Source organism: Nansenia antarctica, assembly GCF_963989245.1.
Source record: "Nansenia antarctica genome assembly, chromosome: 17".
NCBI lineage: Eukaryota > Metazoa > Chordata > Actinopteri > Argentiniformes > Microstomatidae > Nansenia > Nansenia antarctica.
In genome coordinates, this window is record NC_137687.1 from 26,644,459 (window position 1) to 26,657,839 (window position 13,381).

Consider the following 13,381-nt stretch of genomic DNA (forward strand, 5'->3'; position numbering starts at 1 on the left):
CCTCTTGATCTCTGATTGGAGGATACGGAACCTCGTCACCGGAAACCAGCTTTCTCCAGCAGGCAGGCGGGAAACCTCTCTCACCACCTGACCACACACACATCTCTACGCAGCACAGCAGACTCAGACAAAAACAACACACTGAACCAGCTCCCTGTCGCAGCTAGCTTTAGCCCACTAGAAACAGTCTCTATTCCAGGTCAGAGCGACTGTAGGTAAGTTCATTCTTATCGCAACAACGAGCCGCTGGTCCTCTGTAGCTAGTAGCTGTCACACAATGTCATGTAGTTGTCAGTGCTTATTGCTAGCTAGCCTACCAGGCAGGATGTTCTCTGTAGCTACTCTGACCTGGCTGTCGCTTGTTCTGCCCAGTAAGTACGTAGTTAAACACATGCAACGTTTAGTGAGATGGGCAGGGTATCCGCGGTGTCTTGAAAAGTATAAAAGTTGATAAATACATTTGGGGAAAATCAAGACCCTTAAAAAAGTCTTATCACGATTTTATGAGGTCTTGAATTTTGTAGGTATTTTTCTGAATTAGACTGTCCAAAGAGTTTGAGTCCTAAAAACCTTTTAGTAAAAGTTCGTGAATTTATTAGTTTTATTAGAAAACAAAGATGAACCGGAAATTGTGTTGTATGATAGTGGTCTAGTCTGTTGCAAACTAAAACTGTTAAGTTAAAGGTGTCACTGATGTAAACGGTTACAGCTCCAAGTGGCGGTGAGGTCTGGAAAAATATTGACAAGGTCTTTAAAAAGTCTAGAAAGGTATTGAAATTAACCTCAAGATTCCTGTATATACCCTGTTTTGGCCCAGTAATTACGTAGTTAGAAAACATGCAACGTTTAGTGAGATGGAGTAAGGCTGGTGAGTTCTTACCTAGATAACGAGTCTGACTTCAGAGGTGTGTTGTGACTTCAGAGGTGTGTTGTGACTTCAGAGGTGTGGTGACAGACTGTTCCTTGCAGAGCCATGCAGGCGTTCCTGAAAGCAGGGTCGACCACCCAGGGGCCCCGGGCCCAGAAGGACAAGGCAGCGGCGGGCAGCAGCAGCGCAGAGAAGAGGCAGAAAGCCCTGCCCTGGGTGGAGAAATAGTACGTGGCTGGAACTGTGTGTGTCTGAGAGCGTGTCTGCCTTGTCTGTCTGTCTTGTCTGTCTCTCTGTCTCTCTCAAGTGTGTGTGTGTGTGTGTGTGTGTGTACGCGGGCCTGTCTGCCTGTCTGTCTGTCTGTCTCTCTCAAGTGTGTGTTCTCTCCGAGTCTCTCAAGTGTGTGTGTGCGAGCGTGTCTGTCTGTCTGTCTGTCTGTCTGTCTGTCTTGTCTGTCTGTCTTGTCTTGTCTGTCTTGTCTGTCTCTTTGTCTTGTCTGTCTGTCTGTCTCTGTCTTGTCTGTATGTCTCTCTGTTTTGTCTGTCTGTCCTGTCTGTCTGTCTCTCTGTCTTGTCTGTCTGTCGTCTCTCACAACAACAACAACTCACGTTTGTGCTCTCTCTCCAGCACTAACACACCTCCCCCATTAGGTTCTAGCCCAGGTAGGTACACCTGATGCACACTAATCAAGAGCTTGAATGATTATCATTTACATAGTTGATGCTGTCATTTACATAGTTACATAGTTGATGTAAATGATAATCATTCAAGCTCTTGATTAGTGTGTATCAGGTGTACCTACCTGCTGGGCTAGAACCTAATGGGGGAACCGTAGACCAGAGTTGACGAACACTGATGTCAGTCAGTCTGAGCCATAAGGAGACGGGGGGTTGGGGGGACAGTTGTCTGCTGTCCCAGGTCTTATTCATGTTATCTGTGTTTATTTCTTTACAGTTCTTTTTCCCCACTCTTACATTTAAAATAAATAAATAAATATTTGGAGAGACAGGAAAGTCCGGCTTCCCACGCTGGTCTTAAAAAGCTGTTAAGTCTAAAATCAGCAATCCAACCCATAAGGCCGTAAAAGGTCTAAAATGTCAGTTATTCGGTCTTAAAAATGAGATCCTACAAGGAAATCAGTCCGACCACATCTATTTACGCAGAAATGAATCAAGCTGGAACCAAAAAAATGCCAATTCGCTTCCTGTATGGCAGTGAATTCCTAATTTCATCACCCTGAGGATGACAAAAAGCTATCATATGTGTCGTGAATAGGTCTAAAATTCAAAGAGGTCTATAAAAAGGTCTTAAATCTGACTTGTTGAACTTAGGAAGGAACCCTGCATGTCAGCGGGGCATGGCCGGATTCTATCCCATGGCAGACATGGTATACATACATGAGCCCTGCAAGCCTGGTGCTGGACCACCTTACGTTAGACATCTGTGTGTGTTTGTCACCTTTCTGTTCTACACACTGAGAGACTAAGAGGCTGTGTTTGGGTTTCCAGCAGGCCCAAGTGTGTGGATGACGTGGCCTACCAAGAGGAGGTGGTCGCTGTGCTGAAGAAGTCCCTACAAGGAGCTGATGTAAGTAGCTTCAGCCTGTCTGTCTGTCTGTCTGTCTGTAGACCTGTCTGTCTGTCTACAGACCTGTGACAGAGCAGAGATGAGCTGCTCTTATTAACCTGTTGAGCACAGGACAGGGGAGGCTGGGGAGGCTGGTGGAGGCTGGTGGAGGATGGGGAGGATGGGGGAGGCTGGTGGAGGTGGAAGCTACAAGTCGGAGAACGGGCTCAGACTGATGAATGGAATGAGGAGTGGTTGTGTTGGATGTACCATTCCTCATTCCGTTTCATGCGTTCGTCTGCCTCCACCAGTCACTGCTGGTGCATACTGCCTGGGTTGGGGAGGGCATCAAGAGATGGGTGGGGGGGGGTGGGCTTTTGGCTTGGTCTGCTCGTTTCTCTCTGCGCTCATGTAACTTTGCTTAATAAAAGGCCTCTTTGGAGACAATTGATTTAAGCTCTTTGTGCTTTATAAGTTTTACTCAATCTATTAAGAATCAATTAAATCCACGACATTGTCTCTGTTGCAGCTCCCTAACCTGCTGTTCTACGGCCCCCCTGGTACTGGAAAGACCTCCACCATCCTGGCTGCAGCTAGAGAACTCTACGGGTGAGACTGCCTGCTGACCTAACAGCTCTGAGCTATGTGACTACACACACTAACCACAGCAGGGGGGGCTGGTGGAGGTATTTGGTTATAATCAGTGATGCCGGTAACGCTAATCTGAATACTTTTCCCAGTAACGAGTATTCTAACGCGATACTATTTCAAAATCAGTAATCGGATTAAAGTTACTTATTCAAGTGGCTGTGCGTTACTATTGCGTTACTACCTCATAACTTAGGCTAAATGCAGTATTTTTTTGTAATGTTCGATAGTAAACAAACATTTCTCGCGTCTTGGGGAGTGACGTCAGTGCTCACGTTTTCAACACGAGGTTACTATGGAAGGCCATGCCCGCAAAAAACGGCTCTCGACTATCGCGAGATTGCAGCAGAATCGCTCACGTGTATCACCACGCTGATTTCACAGTGTAAACAGAAGCGTAGCCTACACAATGGAGCGAGAACAGAGATATGCGTTAAATAGCTGGAAATATAAGGATTATTTTGAGTTTGTGTCAGCAAAGGATGACAAGAACATACATGTTGATCATTGATAAACTCAGACTCACCCAGTTTAGGATTAGGATTATATTAGGATCATATCTGAATGGTCAGGGTAGGTTTTAGGTTTTGTGAAACCACTCCTTGCTAGTTACTGTTAAATAAAGATTACCGGTATATTTATTTTATTGTTTAAAAACAAGTATTTATGTTGGGTGAGGCAAAGAAAGACTCTTTATTTTGTTGTTTTAAGTTATTGTTTAAAGTTTAATTATGTAATTTAAGTTACTGTTAAAATAAAGTGAGTTTTGGCAAAACCAGTTTTCATTTTTATGTTGCGGGGGGGGGGGGGTCGGGTGCCTAGGCAGCTGCCAATAGTAACTAAAAAAGTAACTAGTAATCTAACTTAGTTACTTTTAAAATCAAGTAATCAGTAAAGTAACTAGATTACTTTTTAAAGGAGTAATCAGTAATCAGTAATCAGAATACTTTTTCAAAGTAACTGTGGCAACACTGATCATAATGAAGTTCTATTACTGTGTTATACAGTAGTGTAAATAAATAACTGCTACATTAGATTTGATTCACAACATCTGAGGCTGAGCTGCAAAGCTTCTAGAATCAGAACCAGAATTATTTTTATTGCAGTTTATTCGCACATACAGGAAATTGACTTGGTGTGGTTGGTGCATAGGACATAAAGATACAAACAACAATATAATAAATAACACTATATAAGCAATATGTATATATACACATATAATATAACATATATATAAGTATATTCTACGTCCTGATGCTGACTATCGTACAATGTTGTTGCCCCTCCTCTCTCTCCCTCCTCTCTCCTCTCTCCTCTCTTTCCCTCCTCTCTCTCCCTCCTCTCTCCTCTCTTTCCCTCCTCTCTTTCCCTCCTCTCTCTCCCTCCTCTCTCCTCTCTCTCCCTCCTCTCTCTCCCTCCTCTCTCCCCCAGGCCAGAGTTATACCGGCAGCGAGTTCTGGAGCTGAACGCCTCAGATGAACGAGGGATCCAGGTGGTCAGAGAGAAGGTGAAGAGGTTCGCCCAACTGACGGTGGCAGGAACACGCACAGAGTGAGCATCGGTTTATACTTTTTTTGGGGGGGGGAGCAGTCCCACTCGTATTTTTCATTTTATTGGACAGATACAGTGAAGACAGACAGGAAAGTAGGAGAAGAAGGGAGAGAGGGCATGTCAGCAGGGCATGGGCCGGATTCGAACCCATGCCGACATGAGCATATGTGTGCACTGTAGACCGCGGTGCTAGACCACTGGACCACCCCAGGCCACTATACTCCCCTTATGGGGCGGCTGAGGTAGAGGCGGCGTCTAATGATCGCAAAGTTGGCGGTTCGATACCCGGCTCCTTCTGTCCATGTGTCGAGGTGTCCTTGGGCAAGACATTGAACCCCTAATTGCTCCAAATGAGTGGGGTTGCATGGTAGCTTGCCGCCATTGGTGTGTGAATGTGTGTGTGAATGAGAGGCCATTGTAAAGTGCTTTGGAATAAGCCGCTATATAAGTGCAGTCCATTCCATTCCATACCTCTTTGACGTTCATACAACATTACCATACACACCCGTAGAAGACCAAGCACAATGGATGAAACGCAGGATAAAGCACACAAAGGATTTTATTTTTTACTTCATCATTGAAGGAAGTCCCTGCACACTCAGGATCAATGTAACATTTAGATTTATCGGGTGGGGTAAGTTTTCGGTCGCCAGAGCTTCAGACTTCCTTCAATTACATTGTTACTCTCCTTATCTCATCTCATCTACAAATTATCTCTTTTTTTTACTCTATTACCATAATACAATCTCCTCTCCTCTTCTCCCCTTCCCTCCCCTCCCTGTACACAACTACCTCAAGCACTGTGTACCAAGTCAATCAGGTGATGTCAAGAACCACATTAGAGTCAAGAACTACATTACAGTCAAGAACTACCTTACAGTTCAAATGCAAGGTGTTGTGTTGTGTTTGCTGTGTGTTGACGACTGCCGTGTCATGGTTTGTTTGTGTGTTATTGACAGTGCTGTGTTGTTGACAGTGTTGTTGTTTGTTTGTGTTGTTGACCACGTTGTTGTTTGTTTGTGTTGTTGTTGTTGACAGTGTTGTTGTTGTTTGTGTTGTTGTTGTTCACAGTGTTGTTGTTTGTTTGTGTTGTTGTTGACAGTGTTGTTGTTTGTTTGTGTTGTTGTTGACAGTGTTGTTGTTCACAGTGTTGTTGTTGACAGTGTTGTTGTTGTTTGTGTTGTTGTTGACAGTGTTGTTGTTGTTGCTGTTGTTGTTGACAGTGGCAAGCCGTGCCCGCCGTTCAAGATCATCATCCTGGACGAGGCTGACTCCATGACGGGCGCGGCCCAGGCGGCTTTGAGGCGAACCATGGAGAAGCAGTCACGCACCACACGCTTCTGTCTCATCTGCAACTACGTCAGCAGGTACAGCCCTGAGCTAGCATCACTAACTAGCATCACTAACTAGTATGAAGCTAGCATCACTAACTAGCATCACTAACTAGTATGAAGCTAGCATCACTAACTAGCATCACTAACTAGTATGAAGCTAGCATCACTAACTAGCATCACTAACTAGTATGAAGCTGGCATCACTAACTAGCATCACTAACTAGTATGAAGCTAGCATCACTAACTAGTATTAGGTAGGTGTCTCAGGAGACACAGTGCAGGGGGAAGTAGGTGTCTCTGGAGACACAGTGCAGGGGGAAGTAGGTGTCTCTGGAGACACAGTGCAGGGGGGGAAACACCTTTGCGTACCAGTGAAGCTACTATCATCACCTGCTGTCACCTGTTACCAGGATCATCGAGCCCCTGACCTCCAGATGTTCCAAGTTCCGCTTCAAGCCTCTGGCCAATCAGATCCAAGAAGAGCGTCTGCTGCTGATCTGTGAGAAGGAGAACCTCAAGTACACCAAGGAGGTACGTTCTCCACGGACCTGGCTGAGGGCCCGTCCCCACAGTCTACGGTGGCGTCCTCTCACCATGTTCTCTTCTTCATCCTCCGTTGATATGAAGACCAGGGGGGTATTCCATCAACATCGCTAAAGGACAATCCAGGCTTCTTTTGATAAAAGATTTATAAAAGAAATCCAGCCTTATAATAGCCATGTAGCCATATAAATAAGCCTGGATTTTCCTTTAGTGACGTTGATGGAATACCCCCCTGGGATCAGTGGAGGCAGACATCGGAGGACAGTCTCATTGTAAAGAGTGGAACAGAGTTCTTCAAAGTAGCCACCTTTAGCTTTGGTGACAGCTTTGCACACTCTTGACATTCTCTCAATCAGCTTGGTGTGTGTGTGTGTGTGTGTGTGTGTGTGTGTGTGTGTGTGTGTGTGTGTGTGTGTGTGTGTGTGTGTGTGTGTGTGTGTGTGTGTGTGTGTGTGTGTGTGTGTGTGTGTGTGTGTGTGTGTGTGTCAGTGGAAAAGGAAACTGTGAACACCGCCCAGCATTCTCTTCTCTAGAATATGTGAGAGAAAACCACCAAAAAAGCAAAAGGTGGCTACTTTGAAGAATCTAAAATATAAAACATTCTGGTTAGTTAAACACTTTTTTGTTTACTACATAATTCCATATGTGTTCTTTCATAGTTTTCTAACCTCAGGTTAGATCTGTCTTCAGTATTAATCTACAATGTAGAAAGTAGCTAATATATAAATAAAGAAAAACCATTGAATGAGAAAATGTGTCCAAGCTTTTGACTGGTACTGTACCTAACTCACTGCTGCCCCCTGCAGGCCATTGCAGCGCTGGTGAAGGTGTCGGAGGGGGACCTGAGGAAGGCCATCACCTACCTCCAGAGCGCTGCCCGCCTCAACACAGAGAAGGAGATCGTAGAGAGCTCCATCATAGAGATAGCTGGGGTGAGTAATACAGGGTTCCCACGGGTCCTTGAAATCCTTGAAAGTTTGTGAATTTGAGGAGAAAAAAAATCAAGGCCTTAAAAGTTTTTGAAAATAGACATGGGTCATTGAATGCTTGAATTCCCCTCTCTCTCTCTCTCTTTTTTTTTTTTAATGTAATTATAGAGACCATCTAGTGTTCAAGCCTCTACATTCAAAAGTCTCTCTTTTTAATTGTTGTCTTAGTTCTTATATAAATTCTCATCTAGATCTGTCTCAAACTATGCCGTGTTGGGTCCTTGAATTTGAGGGAATTGAGTCTTGAAAGTGCTTGAATTTGATGTTTTAGAAGGTGTGGGAACCCTGGTAATAATAATAACTTTTATTTGTATAGCACCTTTCCTGCAAACGTTGCAGCTCAAAGTGCTTACTTTGTGGAGTCGTGCGGTACACTGTCTGTCTCTCTCTGAGGAGGAGGGAGGAGGAGGAGGAGGAGGGAGGAGGAGAGAGGAGGAGGAGGAGGAGGGAGGAGGAGGGAGAGTCGTGCGGTACACTGTCTGTCTCTCTCTCAACGTTGGACTCAATTAAACGTGTCATTTGGGACGGCAGCTGGTGAAAGCGGGAACAAGTCTCCAACCGATTTAATGTTTAGACTTTTATTCTGAAAAATGTAAATACATTTCAGTGTTGTTGTTGAAAATCAATGACGCGCCCCGCGGTGGCGCAGCGGTCTAAGCATTAGCCTCTAGTGCAAGCTGCCCACCGGGGACTGGGATCGAATCCCGGTCTCGCCAGACCCGGATATGGCCGGGGCCCACAGGGAGCGGCATATTGAGCGGCCGCTCCCAAGGGGGGTATAGGACAATTTTCCGGACAAGGATCCGTCGTGCAACACCGCCCCCGTCTGGTGCTGGAGTAACGGTGTCGGGCTCGAGGAGCCAGACAGCTCGTCTGCCTGGCGTTCTCCTCTGGGGCTGCCGGCCACGGGGTCGTGCGGCGGATCCTACGCAATAGGCAGGGGATAATTAGATGCTAGGTTGGGTGCAATTGGATACCAAATTGGGTGAAAAAGGGATAAAATCAGAAAAACAAATTTTTGAAAATCAATGACGCATACGCCAGTCAAGCCAAAACATTGCAATGCAATGGATTAGGTGAGTAATCCCCACTACTACCTAGTTAGCGTAGACATTACTCACCGAATCCATTGCATTGCAATGTTTTGGCTTGACTAGGGAGTGTGTCATTGATTTTCAACAACGCTGAAATGTATTTACATTTTTCTGAATGAAAGTCTGAACAGTCCGTCGGTTGGCGACTTGTTCCCGCTTTCACCTGCTGCTGTCACATATGTTCTACTTTCTGCTGATTTATTAAATATTCTCTCTCCCTCTTTTTCTCTTTCAGGTTGTTCCTGATAGGATAATCGATGGTCTGCTGACGATCTGTTACAGGGGCACGTTTGAGAAGCTGGAGTTCGCTATGCGGGTAAGGTGCTACGACTTCCTGAATGCCCCTCTACATGGGGAGGATGGCCGAGGTAGAAATCGGAGGACGGGCTCATTGTAATGAAGGGGACGTATCAAGGAATGAGGAATGGTATTGAGCACATGCTTGCATGTCTTTCCCCATTCTATGCAATGAGCCTGACTTGTGATTTCTGCCTCCCCTGCCCTCCCCTCCCCTCCCCTCCCCTGCCCTCCACTCCATGTGCTGCTCTAGAAGATGACTGTCCATCTGACCCTTCTACCTCTGTCAGTGTTATCACAGTACCATATCATTTATACCATTTGGCTGACGCTTTTATCCAAAGCGACCTACATTGCAGTGAGTGGAATACGGGAATCGAACCGGCAACCTTAGTGCAATGCTTTACCAACTGAGCCACAGAGACCATATCGGCCATGTGATGGACCAATCACCATGGTCTGAGCAGGGTTCCCACGGGTCCTTGAAATCCTTGAAAGTTTGTGAATTTGAGAAAAAGAAATCAAGGTCTTAAATGTTTTTGAAAATGGACATGGGTCATTGAAAGTGCTTGAATTCCCCCTCCCCCTCTCTCTCCCCAAAAATATTTTAAAATATTCAAAAATGTTTTACGTAGCTCGTCAACTAGTTCTGTCTCAAACTATGCCGTGTTGGGTCCTTGAATTTGAGGGAATTTAGTCTTGAAAGTCTTTGAAAGGTGCTTGAATTTGATGTTTCAGAAGGTGTGGGAACCCTGTCTGAGTGGCTGTCCATTCCAACAGTTGTATTTCTATGTTTGTAGAACCTGGTGGAAGAGTCTGTTCTAACAGTTGTATTTCTATGTTTGTAGAACCTGATGGAAGAGTCTGTTCTAACAGTTGTATTTCTATGTTTCTAGACCCTGGTGGAAGAGTCTGTTCTAACAGTTGTATTTCTATGTTTGTAGAACCTGGTGGAAGAGTCTGTTCTAACAGTTGTATTTCTATGTTTGTAGAACCTGGTGGAAGAGTCTGTTCTAACAGTTGTATTTCTATGTTTGTAGAACCTGGTGGAAGAGTCTGTTCTAACAGTTGTATTTCTATGTTTCTAGACCCTGGTGGAAGAGTCTGTTCTAACAGTTGTATTTCTATGTTTCTAGACCCTGGTGGAAGAGTCTGTTCTAACAGTTGTATTTCTATGTTTGTAGACCCTGGTGGAAGAGTCTGTTCTAACAGTTGTATTTCTATGTTTCTAGACCCTGGTGGAAGAGGGCTATGCGGCGACGCAGGTCATCACGCAGCTGCACGAGACGATCATCGACGAGGACCTGAATGACAAACAGAAGTCTGCCATAACAGAGAAGATGGCGGTAGGTGCTACTGTAGGCCATGGATCACCAATAGGGGGCCCGCGGGCCCCATCCGGCCCGCCAATGCACCCCATCCAGCCTGCTGAATTCTTTCTTTCTTTTATATTGTAACAAACCTGTATAAGGCCCACATTCTCTGACCTTCCCATCAATAGTTCCCTGTGATCACCAGAAGCCTAGTAGTGTATTATTTAGTGATGCTCCGATCTGATCGGCGCCGATCGGTATCGGCCGATATGGCCTTGATCGGTTTTGATCGGAGTTCTCAAAACGGCTGATCAAACACGACCGATCAGTTTACAAAATGGCGTCGCCAGTCTGGAAATATTACACAGTGTCGGAAAGAGACAACAAATATGCCGTTTGTAATGTCTGCTCAAAAGAAATACCTCGGGGAGGAACGCACGCAAGGTCTTTCAATACCACGAATATCATACGGCATTTGCTGCGTTCGTCGATTCGCTCAGAGAGCGCCGAAGCGCACACTGGGCTCGACGTCATAAAGGGACCGAGTGCTTTGATTGGACGAGAGGCGTTCCACGAGTGCTGGTCAGAGTTCCAGCGCGACTTCACGAGCGTAGTGTAGGTAGTGTTCACCGACGTCATGTGACCCCGCGAGCAGGAAGTCACTTGGCCCATAGCAACAACAACTATTAGCGCGTGAGTTTTAGGTCTTCCTCTGTGCACCTTGCACAAGTGTAGATAGCGAGCGACTTTTCAGCAGCAGGACATATTTTAGATGATAAGAGGAACAGGCTGAGTGCCAAAAACGCTGAGATGCTTGTATTTCTCAAGGCTAATCTGCCAGTGATGCTGCTTAGGGCCAATCCCAATTCCCTTTTCTACCCCTATGGCTCGCAAGGCCTTCGAACACGTCACAAGCCCTACTTGAAATCTAAGCCCTATGAATTGGGACAGCCCTTCACGGCGCCTACATCATCAACAGTGGTTTAGACGCGGTACGGGTGACGCGTTGTGTTGCCGGCGAATTCTCACATCTCGCAATGCCTTCTTCAGCTGTGTTTATTTCTGTTGCGTGTGCTATAAGGATCTTTTTTCGTTTGTTATCAACACACTGTAGTTAGACGTTCCTTTTTTAGTCTCTTCCGTCAGCGATGTATTTTTTGTGGACATCGCAATAATGACAATGAATGACTCCCACCAAAACACAGAGTATTAACCATCTGTCAGCGCACAATGTTCCTCCAAAGATACCCGTGACTCAATCCTCAGCCACCACATACACACGAGTCCATCAGTAGTCATAAAGCGTTGTCCAAAAATCACGTTACCAAGCGCCTTTCTCAGAACAATTCGTCGTCTAGAATCCAAAAATCAATCCATCATAGTGGTGGTCAAAAACGTAGAAAGAGGATCTCTTGGGGACACGGCCACATTTGCCCGTGAAGGAGAGATGACAAATAAGCGGAAACATTTCTCAGTAGAGTCGAACGGTGATAGATCATCATCCTTTACGCGTATCCTTAACTGTTACATTTCGCGTGTCATATGCCATCAGACATGGAAATATGTCAATGCGCGGCTGTCATGCACAAATCAGCTTGTAACGTTAGACACACTTATATCGGCATGATAACGTTTTGTTGTTGTTGTGCTTGTTATAAAGAAAAGGTATATAATGCATTGAAATGAATGATACAACCCATTAATAATATTACATAATAACAACTGCTCGGATTAGATTGCGGGTGGAAATAGGTCAAAATGCGCATCATGTACAAGTCAGCCGAACGTTTGATAGATAACTTTACATATGTACCATCATCCACTGTCAAACGCCACAGGTAATAATTGATTTATGATTGTACATCTCTGAAATGCTCGACTGTCATGCAGCGTTGCGTTACTGTTACGTTAGACACAGCACCGACATAAAATGACATTTCCGCATTGAATAGAGCGACATAACATTTCTGTAGATGATTCGCAATGCATCCTGGAATCAAGGGGTAGCGTACCCCTATCCCTTCAAAGCTAGTCTGGTCCTGAAATCGCTCGAAACGAAGTAATAGTTAGCCCTCCCCCTTACCCCTAGCCCTCGATGAAATATGAATTGGGACAGCCCTCACCCTAAACGTGAACGCGCAAATCGAGCCATAGGGGTGAAAACGAAGGGCTAGGGGTGAATTGGGATTGGCCCTTAATCAGAAGTAAGGTTTGAGTCTGAAATCTCCTTAGGTGCAATGTTTTGTTTTTTTGTTTTATTGATTATTGCTGACTTGCTGTCTTATCTCCTCCTAAATATGACTTGAAACTGACTGACTTGAAACAGTATTTTATATTTGGCTATAGCCTGTTTATGTTGCAGTTTAGTTTGGGTATGTTTATTGTTCCTCAGGAAAGCTACAGTTACAGTATAAGCTCCAAGTTCTCTAAGAGCCCCTAGTTCCTCTCATTCGAGTGGAATGTTGCACATTTGATGTGACAGTGTACATTTTATTTATTATGATTTTTATTTTCACATTTTATTTGTTTTTCCTGAAGTAAGCTACAGGTGGTTGTGAATTCAATAAAACAGATGGTCGTCAATTCATGATACTTTCTCATCTCCTAATTTCATTTAAATACTTAATATACAATGTCAATGGTGTTAAGAATAATTAAAAACATAAATAATGCTACACAATAAATAGAATGCATTTTCGACGCTGTGATCGGTGATATCGGATCGGCAGATCACTGATTCCAGTGATCGGTGATCGGCACCAAAAACCCTGATCGGAGCATCTCTAGTATTATTGTCCTCATCAGTGTAGGCTGGTGGAGGTAGGGCTCATTGTAATGCATACCTCCGCCAGCCTCATAGATGTACTGACCCCTGACCTGTCTGTCTGTCTCTACCTCCGCCAGCCTCATAGATGTACTGACCCCTGACCTGTCTGTCTGTCTCTACCTCCGCCAGCCTCATAGATGTACTCACCCCTGACCTGTCTCTGTCTCTCAGGTGGTGGACAAGTGCCTGGCTGACGGGGCGGACGAGTACCTCCAGATGCTGAGTCTGTGCTCCGTCATCATGCAGCAAGCTGCCCAGAGCAACTGACCCTTCTCATTGACGCTCCCCTCTCCCCATGGACCATTTCCTGTCCCAACTTCACTGTAAATATTTTTTTATAATAATAAAAAA

The 13,381-nt window shown here is 45.0% G+C and overlaps 1 protein-coding gene across 1 annotated transcript; it reads left to right on the forward strand.

Annotated features, from left to right (window-relative positions):
- Window positions 1-973: 973 nt before the first annotated feature.
- rfc4 (replication factor C (activator 1) 4) lies at window positions 974-13,297 on the forward strand (the record flags this gene model as incomplete). Its single annotated transcript, XM_080547859.1, has 10 exons — window positions 974-1,095; window positions 2,377-2,455; window positions 2,964-3,043; window positions 4,514-4,633; window positions 5,857-6,000; window positions 6,378-6,498; window positions 7,317-7,442; window positions 8,829-8,909; window positions 10,123-10,236; window positions 13,202-13,297. 10 exons carry the CDS (start codon window positions 974-976, stop codon window positions 13,295-13,297), a joined length of 1,083 nt encoding a protein of 360 aa, XP_080403985.1.
- Between the last annotated feature and the right edge of the window lie 84 nt (window positions 13,298-13,381).